This window comes from Mesoplodon densirostris, chromosome 4 (genome assembly GCF_025265405.1).
Source record: "Mesoplodon densirostris isolate mMesDen1 chromosome 4, mMesDen1 primary haplotype, whole genome shotgun sequence".
In the NCBI taxonomy this organism is placed as follows: Eukaryota; Metazoa; Chordata; class Mammalia; order Artiodactyla; family Ziphiidae; genus Mesoplodon; species Mesoplodon densirostris.
The window spans coordinates 130,702,367-130,715,092 of NC_082664.1; the positions used below are offsets into that span (position 1 = coordinate 130,702,367).

Consider the following 12,726-nt stretch of genomic DNA (forward strand, 5'->3'; position numbering starts at 1 on the left):
ATGCAACACGCTGCAAACCGAACTCACCTGCATCTCCGCCTGGGGCAGCCCTCCCTCCAGGGAGCCCCAGCTGGGTACATGGAGCCACCGTCCATTCACTGATCTAGCCTGAAACGTACAGTCATCCTGGCCTCCCCCCTCTCCCTCATCTCCAACGCTCACTGCGTCCAATCGTTTACCAAGCCCAGCTGAGTCTTCTTTACAGACTCCTCTCAAATCTTCTGGCTTATCTCCATAGCCACGGCCACACCACAGTCCATGCCACTATCCTGCCTAGATAACTGCTTCCTACCAGTCTCCAAACCACAGACGCACCCGTGCACATGTTGTCCACACCCAAAGTTCCTATTTTGCCTTTTCTTTCTTCTGAGGCCTGGTGCACAGTGTCTGTGGGACCACGAGGCCCACCTGTACCTACCTGGGTCTCGGGGTCATCAGAGCCCAGGCTGGCGGCCCCCAGCTTGACCACCTCGGCGAGCTGGGTGATGGTGGCTGCCGAGGACTGGGCTGCCTGGGCCAGCTTGTCTGGAGTGGATGCAGCCCCCGAAACCAGCAATTTCGTGTCTTCCACCAAGGCCTTGGCTGTCTTCAGAATGTTTTCCCTGAGAAAGGCAGGAAAGCGTGGGGAGGAGGAGAGACAAAGGGCAGAGCTTGGTCACTGGTACTTAGGAGGAAAAGAAACCCTTCTAGGGGCTTTTGTTAAAGGGCATTGAAGAAGAGAGGTGATGCGTTTCTCCTCCCTTAATAGGAGGCTCTCATCTTCCATGTAAGAGAATTAGGAGAGAGGAGAGGAAAGTCAGCCCAGAATTCACATAGTCGATTAATGGTAAAGCTTCAATTAAAGATTCAGGCTCATCAGTTTGGCTCCCTTCCCCCCGCCCTGTAGCTTCTTCCCTGTGGTTCCTACTACCCCTGAAAATACTTCATAGTTACAGGGACCTGTGAGGACACATGGGTCAGGGGACCTTGCCTTGGACATCACAGCCCAAGGGGCTGGGTTCTGGAAGGGGCGTCAGGGCACTGGGAATCTCCTCCCCTGCCCAGTCCTGGGGCTGAAGAGAGAGGAAGAAAGGTGCTGGACATGTGGCGAGGATATGTGGGGTCTCCAGCAGCAAACGGAGACCCTGGTACCAGCCTCTGAAGCAGAGTCTCAAGAGTCTAAAGAGCCCGGGAGAGACAGCAGGCTTGGAGCTTCACGGTTCACTTAGGTAAGAGCTACATGCCTGCCTGGGCCACTACTAGTCCTACGAGGGATGGTGAAAAAATCAGGGGCACAGCTTTTTAGCTTAGAAAGCAAAAAGATCAAAAAGCTATCCTCTGCTGGCGCAGACTGGATTTAGGCTGTGAGAGGCAAAGCTGGAACACAACTCTGTTTGCAGTTGAGAAAAGGTACTTATTTTGATTACGTGGGTCACTTGCCCCACTTGAGCGTCCTGTTGACATCAAAATGGATAACCACATTTCTGGCTCTTGGGCAGCATATCCAAAGTCCATCAGGCCATACTGAACCTCTCCCCATCCAGGACCCCACAGGACAACCTTCACTCCCATACCTGTGGTCTGCAAAGGTCTCATTGTTCTCTGCGTTCAGGGTCCCTGCAGTCGCAAACATGATGGTGGTGTCCAGGTCGGCGATGATCCCAGACACAGCAGTGGCAGCTGTGATACATGCCTGGGTCCCCTTGTTCCCAGCTTGGAGAGCTGATAGCACCAAGGACACCTATAGGCAGAGAGGAAATGTCAGGGGGTGTGGAAGACAGAGAAAATATAACCCATAGGTTTTTCAGAATAGAAAAAAAAAAAAAGGAAACACTGCAAAGAATGCTCAAAAAATAGAAGAGGAGGAAACTCTTCCAAACTCATTTTATGAGGCCAAAATTACTCTGATACCAAAACCAGGCAAGGATACCACAAGAAAATAAAATTACAGGACAATATCCCTGATGAACACAGATGCAAAAATCCTCAACAAAATATCAGCAAACCGAACTCAACAATACAGTAAAAGTATCACACACCATGATCAAGTGGGATTTATTCCAGGGATGCAAGGATGATTCAACATCCACATATCAGTCAATGTGATACACCACATTTACAAAATGAAGGGTAAAAATCATATAGTCATCTTAATAAATGCAGAAAAAGCATTTGACAAAATCCAACAGCCATTTATGATAAAAACTCTCAACAGAGTGGGTACAGAGAGAACATACCTCAGTATAATAAAGTCCACATACAACAAGCCAATAGCTAACATCATATTCAAAGGTGAAAAGCCAAAAGCTTTAGACAAGAAATAAAAGTCATCCAAACTGGAAAGAAGTAAAACTGTCACAATCTGCAGATGACATGATATTATATGTAGAAAACCCTGATGACTCCATGAAAAAAAAATTTTAGAATAAATGAATTCAGCAAACTTGCAGGATACAAAATCAATAAACAAAAATCTATTGTGTGTCTATACACTAACAACAAACATCAGAAAGAGAAATTAAGAAAACAATCCCATTTACAATTGCATCAAAAAGAACAGAATACCTAGGAATAAATTTAACCAAGGAGGTGAAAGACCTGTATATTGAAAACTACAAGACATCAAAGAAAGAAACAGAAGAAGGCACAAATAAATGAAAAGATATTCTGTGCTCATGAATTAGAAGAATATTGTTAAAATAGTAGTTTGGTAGTATAAAACACTACCAAACCCAGTATGCAATTCAATGCAATTCTTATAAAAATTAAAATGGGGGCTCCCCTGGTGGCACAGTGGTTAAGGATCCGCCTGCCAATGCAGGGGACATGGGTTCAAGCCCTGGTCCGGGAAGATCCCACATGCCATGGAGCAACTAAGCCTGTGCGCCACAACTACTGAGCCTGTGCTCTAGAGCCCACAACCCACAACTACTGAGTCCACGTGCCATGACTACTGAAGCCCGCATGTCTAGAGCCCGTGCTCCACAACAAGAGAAGCCACCACAATGAGAAGCCTGCGCACCGCAACAAAGAGTAGCCCCTGCTCACTGCAACTAAAGAAAGCCTGTGCGCAGCAACAAAGACCCAACGCAGCCAAAAAAAAAAAAAAAAAAAATTAAAATGGCATTTTTCACGGAAAATGAACAAACAATCCTAAAATTTGTATGGAACCATAAAAGATCCCAAATAGCCAAAGCAATTTTGAGAAAGAAGAACAAAACTGGAGGCATAATGCTTTCTGATTTCAAACTATATCACAAAGCAACAGTAATTAAAACAGTATGGTAATGGCATAAAAAGACACGTAAATCAATGGAATATATATATATATATGTGGGGCATATATATGTGCCCCCATGTTCACTGTAGCACTATGTACAATAGCCAAGACAAGGAAAAAACCCAAGTGTCCATCAATAGATGAATGGATAAAGAAAATGTGGTACATATACACAATGGAATATTATTCAGCCATAAATAAGAATGAAATCTTGCCATTTTCGACAACATGAATGGACATCAAAGGCATTATGCTAACTGAAATAAGTCAGAGAAAGACAAATACTGCATGACCTCTCTTTTATGTGGAATCTTAAAACAAAAACAAACACCAAGCTCATAGATAGAGAGAACAGACTGGTGCTTGCCAGAGGCAGGGGATGAGGGGTAGGAGAAATGGGTGAACTGTTTTCGTTTTAGTCTAAATAAATTGAATAAAAATGAAAACAAAACAAAAAAACAATCAAACTCATAGAAAAAGAGGTCAGATTTGTGGTTATGGCAGGGGGGTGGGGTAGGGTGGGGTGGTGGTGGTGAGATTGAAGTAAGGTGGTCAAAAGGCACGAACTTCCAATTTTAAGAAAGTCCTAGGGATGCAATGCACAACATGATGACTGTAGTTAACACTGCTTTGTGATCTTTATGAAAGTTGTTAAAATCCTAAGAGTTCTTATCACAATGAAAAAATATATAGACGTGTATACTTTTTGTATTGATATGAGATGAGGGATGTTAACTAAACTTATTGTAATCATTTCATGACATACATAAGAAAGCATGATGCTGTGCAACCTAAACTTAAACAGTGCTATATGTCAATTATACTTCAATAAAACTGGGGAAAAAAAGGTAAAACAAAACAGAACAGTGAATTTTCTCTTGGGGAGTAAATGCGGCTCAGGGGTTACCAGCACAGTTTGGAGTCAACAGCCTGCCTGAACCAGAGCACTGCCATTTGCTGGCTACACGACTTGGGCAGGCTGTTTCACTTCTCCAAGCCTCAGTTTCCTCATTTGGAAAAGGGGGCTATTACTTCTTGCCAATCAGGGTTGATGGGAGGAGTAAGTGGTGGAAAAATGCATGTAAATTACTAGGCAGGTAATAAGGGTTTACTAGAGGGTAGATGCTACTCTACTTGATGTTTCTGAAATCACAAAGAGGGATAAGGATCGGGCTCCCGTAAAAGGCGTGGCTGTTTCTGTCCCCTCTGATCAGGTTTTCTGTAGAACAGCCCTCTGCTAACACTTGTCACTCCTTCCCTTGGCTGCCTCTTGTCTAGAAGTTCTTCATAGTGGACCCCAGAGAGGACCCCCTCATGTAAACTCTCCACCTACCACTCCCTCGCACCATCACCTGCCACCAGCAGGTTGGCTAAGGTGTTCACTCCAGTGCCTTCCACGCCAGAAACCCTCTGCTGGCACCTGTCACCCCTCCAGTGCACCCTCACGTCCCTAAAGACACCTTCCTACAAGGCAAGCTGGACCCACCACACCCCTGGGGACAGCTGTCCCCCTGCTGTGGAGAGGAGCTGAGCTCCCTTCACAACTGGATCCCATCTCCCAGGCTTCCCCCCACGTTCCTGCCACAGAAGCCCCCTCCTTCCTTCCTCACCCACCCCCTCTCTTGCCCTTTTGGGTCTGCCCTCCTGGCTGGAGACAATCACACAGACACACCTAAACAGGTAAGAAAGACGGCAGGTGCAGATGGGAGGGCAGGAGATGAGCAGGGCAGAGGGATGTAGCAGGAAACTGCCCAAAAGTTTAGATGCTCTGCCCGAGCCAACCCCCTGCCTCTGACCCCTCTCTTGGTGTCCTGGGTCAGGGATCCTCTGCTGGAGGAGCAGTAAGACGGAGGCCAGCTCAGGAAGACCAGGCTGCTTGGCCACGCTCACTAGCACCATGCAGCTTGGACCCCCTCCCTTCCTCCCTCGTGCTCCTGTTCCAAGGCTTCCTACGGGGGAACTTGGCACGAGTCACTTCAACAACAAGGAAGGGCTTTCAAAGGAGGGAGAGGGCCTTCCTCGAGCTGAGAGATTTATTTCCTCATCCTGGGGAGGCCAGGGAGGCCTGGACAGTCCTGTGGGCTGCGGGAGACTGATGTCCGGCTAGGGCACGGGGCCTCATACAGAGCAGCCTCTGTCCAGGCAGTTTCCAGGGGACGGTCCCCCTCCCACCCCTCAAGTCCTGCTGCCAAGCTTCTCAATGGTGCAGAGCTCTCTGTCCTGCGACCCAAGGGAAGGAGAGGGAAACACCAGCAAAGCACGGATGCTGCCACCGGCACCTCAAGAGGCCTGCACAGCAGCTGCCCTGAAAAATGACTCTGAGAAATAAGCCAAGCAAAACCATCAGCAAACTGCGGGAGAGTCAAGGAACTACTGGGAACGAAGGGATGTTCAGAATCGGGTGCTGTGAACCACGGAAAACTTCCAGGGAGAAGGGGGTGTTGGAGGACAGAGACAGGGAACAGTGCCTAGAATTTACTAAACATTGAACAGTGCGCCTGGCACTGTGCCAGGCTCTATGACCTGTATCGCTACATGTACTCTACACACCCCGTAGGCCAAGTGTTCTATTTCTTTATCCTCCCTTTACTGATGGGGAAGTTGAGGCTTGGCAGGGTGAAGTAGCTTAGCTGAGACCCTAGAATCCCATGCGCTACGCTATGTGATTCTCTCTACAAACAGCTGCTGACAGAGTCAGAAAACTTCCTGCCAGTTCCTGCTGTCCCACCACGGTGCCATGTGACTTCGCGGGTGCTAACCCTCCTCACTGCACTGTCTCATCTGGAAATAAAGAGGTCACAAAAGAGGAGCTGTGGGTCCTTCTTACTTATCCCCAGTACCTGGGAGCCTCTCTGAGAAGGGAGCCTGGCGGCAAAAGTGTGCAAAGGGGCTGCAGGGAGCGGCTCCCGGCACTGACTGTGACTTGGGACACCACCTGGCCAGTCTGTCCACAGGAGAGCCTACCAAGTTGACCGCCAGGGCCCTGACCTCTGTGGGACTGTCCCTCTCACGTTCTCAGTTTCTCAGGACCACAGATCACCCCCAGCTGCCTGATGTGCCCCGGCCCTGGGGAGACCCTGGGTGGGAGGGAAGACAATCAGGCCTGACCCAGCTGGCTGGTTTTTGGCTTAGTTTCCTGGTCTGTCCCTGGTCTCGGCGGGTCCCGCCTGCCCTGAGGGCCGCTCCTTACCTTCTCTGTGACCGCGCGGGCACATTCGATCAGCTCCCTTTTGGTGTAGCTGTCCGTGGGGCACACCTGGAGGGCCCCCGCCTTCTGCACCAGGAAGATGCAGCCATGGCCCAGGTCCTGCACCCGAGTGCGAATCTGGAAGCCGATCTGTGGAGGCAGGCCCGGGGTGGGGAGGGGGAAGCATGATGGCCCTGCCATCGAGGTCTTCCCTACGTGGAAAATTTCTCTTACATTCTAGGGGAGCCTGGCTGGGAAAATTCCACTGCCATTAGGAGTCTGTGTTTGGTGAACTATGGAATTTGGTTGATTTTGCTTCCTGTTTTAGAGACTGTAAAATACCCGCAGCCCCCAGTAAGCAAGCTTAATAATATTTGTTACTTTTTCTGGTGCATTTCTCTACCTATATCCTGAGCCACTAGGTAAGAATGTTAATTAGATGAACTCTGTGGGATTATTCATTCAACCAGTGTTTATTGAGCCCCTACCATGTGTCAGGGCCTCTTTGAGGCAGGTAATACATTTAATTTCATTGATTTCTCACAAAAGCCCTAGAGGGTAATTAGAAGTTCAGAATATATAGCTTTAGTATAAAGCATATTTTAAAGTGTTCAGATTCTTGCAAAATTGCCAGGTTTACCAACCAGAATGCTCCCTTCCTCAGCTGTACCATAGCGTGAGAGTAACCATGCTGGGCCCAGGTTCCCTTTCTAGCAAGCCAGGTTGAGGTTTCCTTAAAAAGTTACATGTTTAGAGCTGCCGGCTTAGCAGGCATGCATTCTTTTAATGACCCCTGGGTTGTGTGATTATAAAAGGTACTTTGCCTAAAAGAAGCCAAATAAGTTCCACTATGGATAAGGTGCCAGCTACCTCTGTGGTGTAGTCAATTCCACCTCCACCGCCCAAAGCTTGCATTCTTCTGGCTTTGTTTCACATCAGTTTTCATTTTGGTCTGATCAATACAGCCCAGGTAAGCAACTAAACACGGAACAAAACACCTCTAAGCTAAGCATTATTTTTAAGAATCCACAGTAGCTAGAAGCTGTGTGCTGGTCCTTCCAGCCTCTCTCAAGAAGAGTTACTAAAAGAGCCCAGGTTTTGTGAATGAAACCTAGGAATTCACACACCTGGGAATTTGGGCCACCTGGATGCTATCTTCCAACCTCATCCCAAGAGTCAGTTTAAGGGAAGGCGATTCCAGGTGTGAGAGGGCTGCAAATGCTCTATTATTGAAACACACACTGCTTTCAGGGAAAAAGGTTATTCCCTTAACCCTTTAAGGCCCCAAAGATGTTTAAGTCCATTTGGTAAAACGTTCTCCTGACCCAGAAAGCTGAGCTTCTGCTCTTTGGGGTGTCTTCTATTCGTACATGAGCAGGTACTACAAAAGCTTTGCAATCAGGCAGGGCTTCTTGCTGACCATCTCCACATGGAATACGACACAGGCGTCATGCCAGGATCATGCGACCCGACAGCGCTGAAAACAGATCTGGACTAGTGCAGCATCAAGACCGCCACTGAGAACTGGAGAGGCTTGAATTCAGCCCACGCAGTGGCAAGGCCATTTAAGTATATCTCTTTGCTGGGCATGTTACTGGTTTAAACACAAGGTCAAGCTGAAGCAGGGGGATGCCCCAGTGAAGTTTTAAACTCAACCAGGCTCTCAAGGCTTTTCAGACCCATACAGTGTAACCCTAAGTACTCAAGGGTCAGAGCTAATACAAAGGCAAGAGCTCTGCTGTCAAGGATGAGCACAGGTCTCTAAAGGATAAGATGCCAATGGGGAAGTCAAGTAAGGGGGAAATGGAGGAAGAAACATTCACATACTTTCAAATAAAAGAGACCTTATGAGTTCAGCCTCCCCATTTTACAGATGAAGAGACTGAGGCCCAGAGAAGTGATGTGATTAGCCCAAGATCACACAGCCAGTCCCTGGCAAAGCCAGAGGAGAATTCAAATCTTTCATCCTAAGCATGGTGCTCTATCCATTAGATCAGTGTTTCTTTTTTCTTTTTTTTTGAATTTTATTTTTTTTATACAGCAGGTTCTTATTAATTATCTATTTTATACATACTAGTGTATATATGTCAATCCCAATCAGATCAGTGTTTTTCTGATTTGATTTTTCTCCACTTAGCAGCAGAACCCTTTCCCACCCCCCAATAAAATCGCTCATGGAACCTCAACATATAAAGTGGAAGTAATTTGTTATTACTATACTCTTCCTTTATGAGTTAAAATTTATATCCTTGACCCAAAAAGTCAACAATGAGGCTCAGTGATCCAAAGACAGGGTTATGAAGGCCAGTTACAGCCTCGGCCACCAGCTCATTTCTGCATTTTGCCTTGGCTGCACAGGGTGGAGAATCCTGTTCCTTGCATAAAGCAAAAGGGAAGAGTGTTCTCACAGTTCCTCGACCACAGGAGGCAGGGCAGATGCTCCACCAGCCTGAGGCCTGCACAGAACCACCCACCAGCCTAGGGTAAGGTACGGGTGGCCCCCAGTGGGTTACCATTTTGGCCTAGAATACGTTCAAGAGCCCATGCTGCTTTTCCTAACAGTTTTTATATAAATAATTACATTATGTTTAAAAAGGGAAACTTGAGTTGAACAGACGCAGAACTTCCAGAGCACCTCGCTGGGCCGGGGGTATGAAACCACTGTGCCAGAAAAGAACGGACCTGTGCCAGGTTCTGGAAGAGCCTTCTCCGTGCACCCCTCCTGCCCCCTGCACGGAGCCAAGCCTGAGCTTTCTCTTTGCAGAACAGGGCACTAGGACAACCACAGGCCACCTAAATCACTCCCCAATCACACCAGGGGTGGGAGGGAGAAGGCACCCCACTCCTGAGCTGTCGCAAACCTGAAACCTATGGACAGATGTGATAAACAGTGGGAAGACAACCCCACCGCACTCTCATGCTCCCTCAGCCCCCTCAAAAGGCTACGCTATAAAAACACAGCCCAGCATCCTGACGCTCAGCCTCCTTCTTGGAGATGACATCATGCATGTAGCAAGGGATCCTGTAAATGCAACCGTGGAGCTGGCACGGTGGTCATCAGGGATGAAATTCCAGTTAGGAAGCCCGAGGAAGACCAGCACCGGAAAGCAAAGGGATGAAAGCAAACAAATGCAGCACTTGCAAAAGCTTTGGAGTTCTTGGTCAACCCAGGGCTTGGTCCTGGAGTCTCAGTCTGTGCCAGGTCACACAATTACCTTTTACATGCCAGTAGAACCCCCTGAGGCTTGGCTACACAAACCTCGGGCAGATGTGGCCACATGATCCTGTATGGATGCATGCAGGAGAGATACAGTATTATGAAGGACTAGGTTTTTTTTGTTTGTTTGTTTGTTTCTTTTTTTGCGGTACACAGGCCTCTCACTGTTGTGGCCTCTCCCATTGTGGAGCACAGGCTCCGGACGCGCAGGCTCAGCGGCCATGGCTCACGGGCCCAGCCGCTCCGCGGCATGTGGGATCTTCTTGGACCGGGGCACGAACCCGTGTCCCCTGCATCGGCAGGCGGACTCTCAACCACTGTGCCACCAGGGAAGCCAAGGACTAGTTTTGAAATAGGCTTCACTCGCTTATTTTCACAGGCTCAGAGGGCTGAATGTAACAGGAAGGGATCGCAGGATGCCAGCCCCACCCCTGCTCTCAACCCATCACCCACCTGGGCAGCAGAAAGAACCACAGACCTTGCTTCTAGCTCTGCCCTCTCCTGGCCACCAGACTCTGGGTGAGCACACTAGCCTCATGGGGACTTGGTTTCCTCACCTGCTACACAGAACCTGCCCTGCCTGCCCACTTCCCAGGGCTGCGGACCACCAAATGGAAGGTACACGTGCAGAGTCTCAGCAAGTAGAAAGTGACACATGAATGCTCACTATTGTGAAAAGAAGCAAGGATTGTGATGCCCAACAAACCTGGGTTCGAATCCTGACTTTTCTACATATCGACCTGTTACCTTTTTATTTACTTACTTGAAACGTTCACTTATTCCAAAAAGTTATTTAAAAGGGGCTTCAACACTAACTGTTGCAGCTGTGTGGTCCTGGGCAATTTCACAGAGCTCCCTGAGTCTCCTTGGTTTGCTTATCTGTGAAATGGGGAAGGATGAATGACTCTCGCCTCACACACTTGCAGTTGTGGGGCATATGGGCCAGCGCCCAGCATAGTATCTGCACCGTATCGACTGGATGAACAGCTCGTGTATTCCTACCCTTCTCCATGGGCACACGGGTTAGCTAGGGCACTTAAGTAAAGGACCCCAGAATCAACATACTCTACGTTACTGCAATTTCATAGAACATTTTGTACTGCTGGAGGAACATCCTAGAAGGGAATGCATTTCTAAGGCTGTTTTAGATAAGGGCTTTAAAAATGCTAAGCTTCTCAAAGCAACACTAAACTTCTCAGCAAACATGACCAGCCCCCAACACCCCACCCCCTGAATGATCCAACTTCCCACCACTATTTATTATAAAGGAATGTTGCTCCAAGACATAAAACTTGGAGTTTGAAGTTGGCAACTTGAGTAAACCAAGACTTGAACCTCAAGAAAAACCCTCAATTCCCAATTCCTGCCTAAATAAAAGTAAAATGGAGAAGATTGTCTCCTGGTTTTGTGCCTTGAGGGAAATTAGAAGCCTGGCCTTCATGAAGTTCTGGCTCTCATTTCAATTGGAGGGGGTCTAAGAAACACTGATCCATCATCTGTACTGCCTAAAACTAAACAAAACGTACAGATTATTCTCAGGCTTTAAGATCAATTACATCTGAAACCAGGTCAAGTCTAATTTGCCTGGGAGAGCTTATGGAAGTTGGAAAGGCAAGAATGGATGTTATCTGACAAACCACAGTTTCTCCTTAGAAAATATGGCAGGAAAAACCAGTGTGTAGAGCAAAAGCAGGGCATCGCTCTCCCACCTACAGAAAGTGTGCCTTGGAGTGGAAAGTTTTAGCTAAAAGTCTAGAGCAGGCAGCCATCTCATCTGCGGGGAGAGGCCTGTGCTTCTCACCGCAGACTCCTAACAAATGTTCCTGCCAGCTTTTAAGACGCAGTATTTTAAGCGGTTATGGCAACGTGTCCTCAGAGACGGCACAGTCGTCACTAAATCTTTTCCTCGGCATTTACATTTAGAAGCCTGTGGCTCATGGTATCTACATTTTTTTCCTTCTTTTTTTTTTTCTTTTTTTTAAATAGGAAACTTGTCATGAATTGCAAAGCCGTTGGAGGGTTTTAACTTTCCTGGGGAAAGAAGTTATCACAGGGACGTTAGCAAAAGTTTGAATTTTCCACGGAAAAACGAGCAGATAAAGCTCCAGCTCGATGTGCAGAGGGCAGAGCTAGGACTTTTCCTGTCATTGTCACATTCTGGAGAAGACCAAAATGCTGACTTGGCACAGCGGACTGCAGGACCGCAGTGAAGGGGGCGGCTTTTTACTTGCCCTGGATATAAATATTTTCACATGCTGTGATGTAGGGCCCTCTTGGGTATACAAATAATTCCACAGGCTTGGGAAAAAAAAAACTACATTGCTTCAGGGATCTCCTAACCTTCTCAGTTTTCCCCCAAATATCTGTCTGGCAAATGCACACAAAGAATTTTCCTTTGCAAGCCACTGGTAATTTTATATTCTTTCTGCTCCTTTTCACTCCAGGTCACACTGCTTGTGTGTCTGGAATGTAAAACACATCTCAAGATGTAACCATGAAAAGGGGAAACCTTAACGGAAACACAGCTGCTACAAGGGCAGGGCCAGTACCTAAAGTAACTTGCTATTGTGCTTTTAGCAATGCATTTTCTTTCCCGGCTGCTTTGGCTTTCTTTTGTATCTTGCTTCAGTGGTCTGGGTTGCAATTAGAAAATTGCTTGTTTCACCCAGGGGGTGGGGTAGCTCATAAGAACTCAGATGTGGAAAGGGCTCCACAGATCACTAGGTCTTCACTCAGTAAGGAGGGCAGGCAGGCAGGCCAGCGGTGAAACTAACCAAGGAAGGGGCATGTAAATTCCACCTTTAAAGATTTCTGGAGACAGAGATCCAGACCCCCCCCACAATCACAGTCTCTTTTAGTTTTCAATCCTCTCGAAAAGCCAACACTTCTTCCTTTTGTCCAATCAAACTTTCCCTTACTGTAACAGAAGTTCCCTTATGCTTGTTTCTGAAATTCAAAATTACATGTTAACCAAACGAATTATGAGTCCAGATGATCTTACTAAAAGAGGGAGTCTTAAAAAAAAAAAAAAAGATGGGCCTGTGTAAAGAAATCCACAGAATC

At 47.3% G+C, this 12,726-nt stretch overlaps 1 protein-coding gene across 5 annotated transcripts in view; it reads right to left on the reverse strand.

The window, feature by feature from the left end:
* TLN2 (talin 2) overlaps positions 1-12,726 on the reverse strand; it is a 457,102-nt gene that overhangs the window by 43,212 nt on the left and 401,164 nt on the right. For 4 of the 5 annotated variants that reach the window (XM_060097246.1, XM_060097243.1, XM_060097244.1 and 1 more), the window contains 3 exons: positions 6,450-6,596; positions 1,554-1,720; positions 419-602 (listed from right to left, as the gene is read on the reverse strand). In XM_060097246.1, the coding sequence (XP_059953229.1) occupies positions 419-602; positions 1,554-1,720; positions 6,450-6,596 (498 nt within the window). The remainder of the gene's footprint in view (positions 1-418; positions 603-1,553; positions 1,721-6,449; positions 6,597-12,726) is intronic. The other variant, XM_060097247.1, reaches the window with a different exon arrangement.